The sequence below is a fragment of the Zeus faber genome (assembly GCF_960531495.2).
Source record: "Zeus faber genome assembly, chromosome: 1".
NCBI lineage: Eukaryota > Metazoa > Chordata > Actinopteri > Zeiformes > Zeidae > Zeus > Zeus faber.
In genome coordinates this window covers 45,051,105-45,063,178 of record NC_137193.1, presented here as the reverse complement: position 1 = coordinate 45,063,178, position 12,074 = coordinate 45,051,105, and the positions used below count along the sequence as shown (strand labels likewise).

General features: G+C 38.5%; 1 protein-coding gene across 1 annotated transcript in view; it reads right to left on the bottom strand.

Moving 5' to 3' along the window:
* agbl4 (AGBL carboxypeptidase 4) overlaps positions 1-8,029 on the bottom strand; it is a gene marked incomplete at both ends in the record, with an annotated part of 348,196 nt that extends 340,167 nt beyond the window's left edge. The window contains 2 exons of the mRNA XM_079996677.1: positions 4,096-4,218; positions 7,996-8,029. Of these exons, the coding sequence (XP_079852803.1) occupies positions 4,096-4,218; positions 7,996-8,029 (157 nt within the window). The remainder of the gene's footprint in view (positions 1-4,095; positions 4,219-7,995) is intronic.
* Between the last annotated feature and the right edge of the window lie 4,045 nt (positions 8,030-12,074).

Below are 12,074 nucleotides of genomic sequence, written 5' to 3'. Positions count from 1 at the left end.
TAAATTATTTTGTGTCTGTTCATATCTAAGAATTTGAGTAATGTTTAATACTTTTATTAGCGCCTCGATGTCCATATCTGCACCAGACTTTATCTGCTACGTGACATCCGACTCATTGCGTTGCAGAGGACGGCAAAAAGTTAAAATATTTAACTCGCACAAAGAAGGGTCATAAATATTCCTGTATGAGCGAACCGGCGATACACTCCTTGCGTCCTGTCACAAAATCTCGGAGGTGCGCAACGCCACATATGTCCTGACGCACCAAGGCGCCACTCCCTGGTGACGTCATTAGCTTGCATGTTATCAATTAATCAATGATTGTTTGTTATGGTTAACAGCTATCGATTCAGGAAATTCCTTAAAATTCGCATCTCAGCCTCACAGCAAAACTCGTCATCTAACGCATTTCTAAAATCGCCAGAGCAGCCAAATACAGTGGTACTTTGACTTACGAGTTTAATTCGTTCCGTGACAGAACTCATAATTCAATCTGCTCGTATAGCAAATAAATTTTCCCCATTGAAATTCATTGAAATGCCATTAATCTGTTCCAGCCCCCCAAAAACCACCCCAATTTTTTTTTTGTTACGTGTTTTTAAATAAGAAAAATGTATTTATAAATAACAAATATTGTATAAAAACATAAATAAAAGAGAATGAAAAGAAATAAACTGGTTTCATAAAGTGTATTTACCTTGGAGATCAGACGACTTGGACTAACGGAGGTTAGTTTTGTGCTTTTTCGGTCACTTCCGTTTGTTGCTACACTTTATTGCTGAACTTAATTGCTACAATTTATTTTTTATTTTTTTCACTTCACTTTCGCTTAAAATTTGACAATTCCATCACACGTACACCTCGCTCATGTTTTTCTAGGATTTCATGCTTTAATTCAATCAACATCATTCGTTCTTCTTCTCAGCACTTACTTTCTTAGGACCCATGGTTAGAATTTTTTTTTTGGCAAAATAACTGCACAAAATGCACAAATCGTGAGCACAAAACACAAAAGCTGCCACGGTCAGGTAACCATGTGAAGTGAAAGAGTGAGACGCGGGATGCTGGCCGGATTCGCTCTCCACGCCAACTAGCGGCTGCGTACCGGAAGCTCGCTCCTCGTAACTCACTTTTTTACTCGCAAATCAATACAAAATAATTGACGGAACGTCGACTCGGAAAACTCATATGTTAGTGCACTCGTAAATCAAGGTACCACTGTAAGTTGAGAAACCTTTCTTGAAGGAAGATGAGATTTTTCCAGATTCGTGTTCCTTTGTGGTTTTTTTTATCTCTCAATGTATTTTCAAAACCGAGTTTGATTGATAAATAGTAAAAAAATATTAAACCGTGGAGTTAAATATTCTCGTTAGATTACATGGGGAAACGCAGTTCACTTACAGAGACGCTGAATAGCGCTGAACAACGCCGATCGATCGTTTCCTTTAAAGCGAGAGTCCAGGTGAAGATCATTAATCCATATTCCATGTGATGTGAAGTCACAATGTGAAACCGTTTTGATAGAATTCAGCCTTTAAATTGTACAACTTTTACACACACGGAGCCATTGCTGTGAAACGGCGTGGAAGAAGAGCCCTTCGTGTCACGCATCTACGTCACTTCCGTAAATAGAGGGTTAAAGCGCAGCACGGGGGTGTTTCGGTCTCACTTATCTGTGAAAACTTTCTTCTCCGTATTGTTATAGATAATGCGAAGCGGGTGGCGGAAGATCTGAATCATATTTTGGACCTTATTCTGACCAGTGCGATAGATCCAAGTCAGTGTTAGCAGCGCGTACTGGACATTTTCCACGATGATAGTCAGTTCTCCGACAGCGACGCTTTAAAGCTGCTTAATCTGATATTACTCCGGACTTGAAGAACATTTCAAATAGCAGATTTCAACCTTAATGTGACGATGAAACTGAATATTTCAAGAACCACCGGAGGAGACCGACAATACGCTCGTTGAAGACATGATGAAGTCCGTGACAGATTTTCAGATTTCAGATTTTCTGAGACTCATAATATTGATAGACTCTACATTTTGTTGTGTTGTCCATACTTTTAAACTCCAAAATAATTCCACTTTTATAAAACATGTATTTTCTTACTGTTAAATAAAAGCTTTTTTAAAAACTAAATTAGTTGTGTCTTGTTGACGCTGTTCGTGATTGGCCCATTCAGCAGTATGTGAAGTAGCCATGAGGCTTGGTTTGTCCGCCAACCCCATATGCATTCTGGGAGCTGACTAAATTAACCTTGTGTTGGTAAAACTTTAGATAATTGTGATTATCTCAGAATGACAGTTTGCCACACCCTTATCATTAACAAGTCATAGCTTTAAAAATATTTGCTTTATTTGCACAAGTGACACCTTGTTTGGAAGCTCCGAGTCTCTTTTAAATTCTCACTTTCAAATTATGCAAAAAAAATTTAAAAGCCGCCAAATGACCCTCAAGTCTGCAGTGGGTCACCATTTGATTTCTGTTTGATAGAATAACAACAAATTAATTTATATACAGTGTAGCACTTTTCAGAACAGGGGTTAAAAGAATGAAAAAGATGCAAGAGAATTATGAAAGAAAAATCAATGAAATAACCCTACTTTTGACTAGAAAAAAAATGGAAATTAGTTTTTTTTTCATCCAAAATGAGATTAAAGCAGATTTATGTTCCTCAAGTTGTTTCTATCTTTCAGCGTATTTTCAAAATGGAGTTTCATTTCTAAATATTATTTAAACATAAATAAGTCGTGACGCAATCCAGCAGCATTTCACAGAGAAGAAAAAGTCACTCACCAACTCGCTGAACTCGCAAAACAGCGCAAACGGAAATCTTATGGTTCTCTTTGGTGCAAACATACAGATCAAGATCATCGTTTGATATTCCAAGAGATGTGTCAGAATGTGACACGGTTTTGATAAAATACGGTTATAAGTTAACCCGGACAACACCTGGTCTTTTTTTCATGTGATACAAAACTGTCGTGCTGAAACCGCTGACAGCTGTGACCACTCAGCAGACACAAAGAAGAAGAGATGACGTCACTTCCGTAGGCAATGTTGTAACGCAACAACAAATAAACACCAGAAGCAAGAAATTTCACTTCACAGTGAAAATGTAATCTCTGTTTTGTTATGGATTATGACAAGAGGGTGGCACAAGCTCAATTATATCATGAAACTGGTAGCATGAGGGGGCGAAGGGGGGGTGCTCCCTGAAAACGACAATTCACAGAATGCAAATGGGAGGACAGGGAGGACCCAGCCAGTTGCATTCTGGGAATTGCTGTCCCCCGGTGATAGGTTTTCATGTGTGCGATCTGAAAAGTGTCACTTTTTAAACTATCATTGTTATAAAACAATAAAGGCAGGAAATGGAAATGTTTAGAAGTTACAGAAAAATAAAGGGGTCATGCTTGTATAGTGAGCATGAACTTAGAATTAAAGAAACAAAAACTTAAAATCAAAGGTTGAACTTGAATTATGCATTTTCCAATATTTTTATAAATGAATGATTCAAATATTATTTCAGAAAAACACATTTAAAATGATCGCATTGAGGGGGATCAGCACTATCCAAGTGTAATCATTTAAAGCACTACAGTAATTGTGTTTCTAAATGGGTATTTGGTGCTGCAAAAGTCTGGAAATGCATCTCAAATTTTAAAGACTGATTTCTCGAAACCTTAATGTTTAATAAGTCATAGCTTCCAAAATATTTGCTTGATTTGCTCCCACAAGTGATACCTTTTTTTAAGCTCTGATTCTACACTTTTAAATTATGTGAAAAAACAAAAATGTCAAATTTCAAAATGTGACACAAAAGTAAGCGGTAGGTCACCTTTAGGTTTGCTTTAAAGGGCCTTTAAAATACAATGCAGCCAGTAGAATAGTGAGATAACATAAAAAACAAAACCACTTGACTACGAAAAGTTCTAAAACTAAATGTGCGTCAGCGATAATAAAAGTTCAAAAGCGACAATAATCAAACCTAGAAATAAACTTGTAGCTCCCCAACTCAACTAAGTTGTGTGTGTATTTTATCACGGTTGAACATCCAGCTTAACAGGGTCTGTACTGTCAGGACTCACCACTCTCGAAGCAAGCGTCAAACACCAGATGTCCTTTCCTCTGAGCGCCTGCATAGCCATGTGGGATCACCATCAGCTTGTTCACGTTGCCAACCAGAGCATCCTCTCCCCCAGTATCACAAGCTGCAAAGGAAAATGCAGGTGGCAGAAACAAGTCTATATATTACCATTTATTTAAAGGCATTGCTGTCGGAAATACATCAGAATCAGAATCAGAATCAGAATCAGTTAATTCCCCCAGGTACATTTACATAAAGTATGGAATTTGTTCTGGTGAGGTTTGGTGCGTTCCACTACAGACGTTTAGCATTAAAAAACAAAGCCTGAGAGTAGGGCTGTGACGATATGATTATTTTTCTTACCACAGTGAAAAAGCAACGTATCACCATGGCATTGTGGTTTACCAACGGGGGTGGGCGGCACTTCCTTAATCGATAGTTGTTAACCTTCTTAACCAAACAATCATTGATTAATTGACAACATAAAAGCTAGTAACATCTCCATGGGGTGGCGCCACGGCACGTGGAGACCTACGCAAAGGCGTGAGATCGAGCACCTCTGAGATTTTGTGACTGAAGGCCAGTCCTGTTTCTCCTCATTTCATTTAATTTCAAAATAGAGAAGTTTGAGACAAGATTCGCTGAGCTTGTTCCCGCATACAGGAATGTTTACGACTCGTCTTTGCGTGACTTGAGGGTTAGTTGTTGGGCAACAATACACATACAGTATAATTTCCTCATCGGGATCAAGAAGCTCCTGTTTTCTACGCGCAGCCATGTTTGTTGTGTGTTATTTGTCATTATTCTTGAAGCCTGCATCTACTTCTACTACAACTTCCTGCTCCACTGGTATTTCTTTCTCGACTGCCCCCTGTCGTTCCGGTGAGGGACTGCAACGGAGAATGTGAGCTTTTTAAACGCCCTGTGCTCTCGGGCGGAAAATTCCTGGTAATACAAATACAACATAACCGCACATTGTTCAGTTAATTGTTTGATTTGAAATCTTAACTGATTAAATCATCATTAGCAATTAATTGATAGTTGATTAATTGTTAACAATCCTACTTTAGATGTTTCACAATATTTGTGTTAGATGGTTATAATATATCTTCTGCATTAGTGTCTCAATACGTCTGTACCATGATGACCCCAAACATACAACCAGTCATAAAGAACTATCTTTAGTGAAAAGAAGAACAAGGAGCCCCGCAACAGATGGTATGTCCCCACAGAGCCCTGATCTCAACATCATCGAGTAGGTCTGGGATTACATGAATCTTGAAGAGACAGAAGCAACCGAGACAGCCTAAATCTGATGCTTGGAACAACCTACCTGCCTAGTACCTTAAAAACTATGTGCAGTTGTACCTTTTGTACTGTAGGAGAATTGGTGCAGTTTTAAAGGCCAAGGGTGGCCATGTCAATTATTGATTTGGTATGGCCAACCAGTTTTTTTCTGTTTATCGCACTTTTTATGTCATTAATTGATAAATAAAAGCTATTTTCGAAAGGATCCTCACGTCATAGCATTTTTTCCCAAGTGCCTAAAACCTTTGCACAGTACTGTATGTCTATACAGTATATTTGTACACAGTATATACCAAAAAATACGAAACCGAAATAGTCACATACAAACATAAAAAATATATACAAAATGTAATGCACAGGATAAATTATTGTTATGGGTACATAGGGTATAATTTATAAATATATAAATTATACCCTATATAATTAATATATTTATAAATAGAGTATAATTTATAAATATTATTACCATTTAGTAACTAGCTTAAGTATAAGTATTTACTGGCTTAGTATTAAGTGGGTTTCACTTGTCAGGGTGTGTGTTAGGGATGCAACGGTACACAGTATATTATCGGACCATTCGGTATGCCCCATACAGTTCAATACGCACAGGTGAACCACGCTATTAGGATATTACTGTAGAAATCCACCGTTGGAGCAGGCGTGCAGTAAGTGCTGCTTCCTACTGAATCCACTGTTGCAGCTCCACCGGCTACGTCAGCTGTCCGGGGTCAGCGCACCATTTCTCTATTTTTGTGCGGGAGGTCTATTTTTTTTCAACTACACTTGGCTACGCAGCCTTTCACATAGAAACACAAGATAAAACTACGTCTAAATATTGAAGCAAAGAGGTCCATCAATCAAGGTGTCCAGTTGGAAAATAACCCCCTGGGATGGCCGTGTCCCTCTTTATTACGAACAACTCTTGTACTATTCTTTTGAACGACTCTTTTGTAGGAATGAAGGGAGCACATTTTTTGTCAAGTTTTACAGTTTTATCGTGTTATTTGTTTAAGTTGCTGTCTCCTGCCACCGGAAAATGTTTCCCCCTCCATATAAGAGATAGTCTGTGCTCCTCCCTCGGTGGGAGGTGCCCTGGCTGAAAAGGAGCGCACCCACTGTCACGCCAGGTTCACAAAGCGAAGGCACACACGCACTGGTCCGACTGTGATCTTTTATTTCAATAATAATAATTATTTTACTATAATTATTTATGAGTGAGAAATACTGTTTACACTGTTCTACACAAAAATAACTAACTACAGAACTGGTTGTATATTTTTAACTGTGAAGGTTTTTTAAATATTTTATACAATATATAAATAAATACATATTAATGAAAATTATCCACTATCCTGGACACCCCCCCTCCAATCAGATGAACTTATGCAAATTATAACAACCCACCAATGAACTTGAACCCCCGTCTGCTTTCGCCCCAGTCATAGACACAGCGTAACACTAGTAATTTGTGGGAGACTACTATTAAAACAGTTTTCACACCTTTTAACTAAAACATTTTTTCGTTAAATGTAAAGATACAGAAACCGTACTGTTACCGTGGCCCAAAACCCTGATACATACCGAACCGTGAGCCCGCTGTGCCACTGCATCGCTCGTGTGTGACTTCTGGATAATTTGTAGCTCAATGATCACATGCAAATGTTTTGCCTTTAGTCCTGCTTTCAAAAAATTGTTGTTGAGCAATTCAACCTTTTTTGTATGAACATAATAATAACAAATAATAATAATAATAATTATTATTATTGTTATTATCATTATCATTATTGTTATTATTATTATTTATTATTATTTACATTATTATTCATGGATTCATTCATACTACTACTACTACTACTACTACTACTAGTAGGACTAGGATGCTGCAATAATATTTACCAACAATAATTCAACTGCAATCTGATCAAAACCAATCTCATAAATTTGCTTTTTTTTCTTGGATTCGCTCCCGCGTTCTTTGACACAAAGAAGGAGGAGCGACTTGTTGTGGTGACTGGGGGGATTTGGTTTTCTCACATCATCCCAGATGAAGACGGTCTAATTCAGTCGTTATTGCCCTTTTCCACATGGCTGGTATAAAAATAAAATAAAGATAAAAATCTGGAGCCGGCTCAACAAAAAATGGAGTGTTGACAAAACTTTAAGGTTTTAAAGCACAAACCGCAATAGTGGACTAGCTACCTGGAGCATCGCTCACCAGATAGTACTACAGGTAAACCCAGACAAACTAACGGTCAGTTAACGTAAAAATCATTTCGCTAACCGACAGTTTAATCAACCGCAGATAAACCACGACCCTTTTAATGAAGAAGCCCTGTTGACCATTCAGTATCGGGTCGTGAATTCGAACAAGAGCTAAGCTAGTCACACACGCACACACACACACACCATGGTTTGTTTACATCATGCACCTGCCTGCTAGCGGCTAGCGGCTAACAGTTAGCACACAGATGTCCGTGTCTCTATATTCCGCATAAGACGTTACATACGTCAACCACTTGTTTGTGCGTCGTTCACAAACCCGCGCCCGCGGAACCAAAAGAGGGAAAGCTCTCAAACAGTGATTTTTACACACCAGTCTCGCCGTCTCTAGCACTGTTCTCCTCCATCTTCCTTCCCGCTGCGCTCACAGGACGCTGGAGGAGCGTTACCATGGCGACGCGGGAGGCGGGCGCGTGCACGCGCGCTCAGAGCAGATCAAATCCACTTTTTAGACACGATACACTGCATACAGGGAGTGAGTTTAAACACTGCATAAAACAATACAGGCATAAAAGAAATCAATGAACATGTATAACTAAATAATGCATTTACTTTGTGTGGATGGTTTTAATGTGGCTTCTGAAGATCAGAAACCCAAGTCAGATTCATAATGGCAAATGAACCCATACTGTCAGCACAACTTGAGTGAAGTCCAAGTGACAGAAATGATTTGAGGATCTTAACAAAACAATGTGTTTTATTTTGATAGACGCACTTAGTGAATGGATGTTTTTTTGACATCTGATAGAATAATATAAGTTAATGAAATATGCAACTACAATACCATAAACACATTATTTCCCTATAACAAAAGAAAATCTAAGTCTAATTTGTGGGTAGATTTTCTGCAAGTCTCAAAAGTATTCAGCATTCATTGATGTTTATTTATTAAACACTTGTAGGGAAAGCCTGATTGTGGAGACTGAAGAAGCTAATTGTTTTTTGTTTGTTTGTTTGTTTTTTTGTTTTTTTACTGAAGTCAATACATGGTAAAAAGTTTCAAAGTCAAGTAGAAAAGATCCCGAAATGATTTACAATATTCATGGTCATCACAGACTTTCTCAATCTTCGGGGTCATGGGAAACATAGCGACGCATTGACATATTGACATTTCATTGATATTTTTTATTAAAAAAAATTAGTTATATACTGTAGGTTTGACCTACATCATAATTTCTATATAATACATTTGTAGCTCTCTGGATGTTCATGATATAATAAAAGTAGCCAATGGGATTTCACACAAAATTCACGCAAAACAGTTTCCTAACATGCAATGTGGAATATCTGGAATTTGACCGGTGATGTCAGTTCTGAAAGTACAGTCAGAAAATCTTATTTTGTCTCAATCTGTTGCTTATACGTAGGTCTTAATGTGAAATTCAATGCATACAAGTAGTGGTGCTGGCTCCAAAATAATGATAATAAAAGAAAAAGAAAATAAAATGTGTCACTCAGTTATTACTGTTGAATTTTAGGAACAGGATCAAGTAAATATCATACAGAAAATATAGTCTCTATATTGTTTTTGCTGCATTTTACCAGTTTACAGGAAACGCTTAGGCTTCATTGCAACAGAACGTACATTTTTAAAAAGTGATTTCGGAAAAAACCTGCCCGTGACGGCAGGCGGCACAAAGAGATTTCAAATTATCCAGCAGATTGATTAAAGCTGGAGGATTTTTCGACAGTTGGAGCATAGATGTCATCAGGTCCAATCAAGGCTGGCCCCATTCCTTTCCCATTACAAGCGCTGCACCTGATTAACTGCATCAAATGAGCGACCACACAACTCCTGAAGCAATCGCCATGCAGGCTGCTGCTAATTTTCGGCTTATAAGCAGCGTGTAACAGCAGCAAATGAACATGACCAGGGGGACGGCAATGTTTTCCTTCTTTTCTTCTTTTTTCTGTGTGTGTGTGTGTGTGTGTGTGTGTGTGTGTGTGTGTGTGTGTGTGTGTGTGATCGTATTTGATGGCGAGCATCAACAGGCCGCTGAGCAGATAGGTCGGCCTGATTATTTCTCAGATGACAGGAATAGAATAATGTGGCACTCTGTAATATTTTGGTAAAATTGAGAATTGAATAGCTGTCCTTCATGCTATGTCATTCCTTTAATGCTGCACCAATTAAAGGGCTCCATGGTGGTACAATTATTCATTTTCAACGGCGGAGATTGAAATTGAATTATGGGGCCACGAAAAAAAATGAATTGGATACGCTACATGTTTCTTTTGTTACATGGCTCTTATCTAATCAAGGGAATGCAGAGGTGGTTTGAATCTCCCGACAAAAATTAATGCTAACTACCTGTCGTAGTTAGAGTCTGACCTTAGATGACAAATTAAGTTTTGACATTTCCGTGAATTATGATGGGTCAGTTGATTTGTTATTGGTTTCATTTTGTTCTTTTTGAATGAAAATATGATTGTACAGTCTGTAATGATAAGCAAATTGTATAATATTGTATTGTATCGACTTAATATTTTATTTTCTATGGTTTAAACCATTATAGTTTATATTGGACTGGTGCTCAAGAAATGATTATATGACATGAAAAACTACCTTAGCGGTTCCTCTTCCTTCATGCACATTAGATTCAATTTGCATGCTTATTCAGTAGCCTCTCTGTCACAGATGGCAAAAATGATTTAACAAAAACAAGTCGAAGAGAGAAAGAAGAAGATGAAAGGACGGTAAAGTCCACATTGTGATTTCTCAAATTTTAATTACCTCTCAGGAGAGTGCTTTTTTATTTTCATATTCTAACATGTTTAACCGGAGATGATCACTGAACATATAAATGTGCTTCACATGTAAGCATCCCTGTCATGGTTAAATATGTTTTCTACAGTAAAGTTTGAGAATATGTGTCTATTTTTAGAGCGGGTTATTAGTGACTGGGGCCACGCTGCACACTGCAGCGTGGCTCCTCGCAGAACATGACAAAACCCTCTTGGGAAACGGAGAGCGTCAGCCCTACAAAGATATGTTCAAACCCTCCTTTAAACTGTTTTAGAAAGATGCTCTTTCTTCTTAACTGTAAAGTAAAAAGCAGAGTCTGCGCTGGCTGCTAAGTACCACAACTGCAAAAACTGTCACAGGATATCTCTTTGTTTGCCTTCCAGGCATGAAACTACTGTGTGTGTGTGTGTGTGTGTGTGTGTGTGTGTGTGTGTGTGTGTGTGTGTGTGTGTGTGTGTGTGTGTGTGTGTGTGTGTGTGTGTGTGTGTGTGTGTGTGTGTGTGTGTGTGTGTGTGTGCATGCATGGTTGCATTATGTCATTGCCCGTGTGCATGTGTTTGTGTTTGTATGTTTGCGGTGACAAGGAAACCCTTTATACCCTGGACATGTAAGGATGTCCCCACGTAACGTCTCTCATCAATGAAAGAGGAAGTCATGCAAAAATCAAAAGACAGTGCAAGAGCAGCGGGGAGCTGGAGACATGGCAGGGGGAGGAGGGGGGACGGATGGGAGGGAGTGGGGGAGTGAGGGAGCGGTCTAGATAGGACTGAGAGAATCACTATGGTGACAGCGATCAGCGGGCTCTGGGGAACTGGGGAGGGTCAGAGAGGAAGGCTTGAGAGGCAGCTGACTGAGGAATCAGCCTCAGCTCTGGATGATCCGGCTGACAGCTCCATACCCCCCCCCCCCCAAGGCTCTGGACCAGCCCCACATCTCGCCATCTCTCCCCCCCCCCCCGGGGGCGGGCAGCTTTTCTTTTGTTAAGTGAAATTAAATGGAACCGTGAAGCCCAAACATCATGTTGGAGTCCAATGCTATGGGTCTCAATGGGTGACACAATGGCTGCCATGTTATTCCACTCTTGAATAGATGGATAGATAGATAGATAGATAGATAGATAGATAGATAGATAGATAGATAGATAGATAGATAGATAGATAGATAGATAGATAGATAGATAGATAGATAGATAGATAGATAGATAGATAGATAGATAGATAGATAGATAGAAAGAGAAAAATATACTTTATTCATCCTTGGAATTGGGATTGGGAATTTGTGGTGTTACAGCAGCAACATCAAAACGATAGTCAACAATAATTAAGTAGCAAAAATAGAAACTAGAAACTAATATACGAAAATTAGGAGTACATTTGCCGATAAACAGCAACCTAAAAATAAACAATAAACCAGGGACATTATCATCAGAATAAATACAATAACAAGGTATCTCCTTTCAAACCCAGTGATTGACATCTACATCATCAATAATAAATTACTTCCCAAAAAGGTCAAATTGAATCTGTAAATTGTTTTTTTTCTGCTTACTCTCTCACAAAAAAACCCATACATTTAAAATCAAATTAAAAACAATCGATGTCTGCTTTTGAATGATATCTACTCTGTCGCACAAAAATCCACGCAGT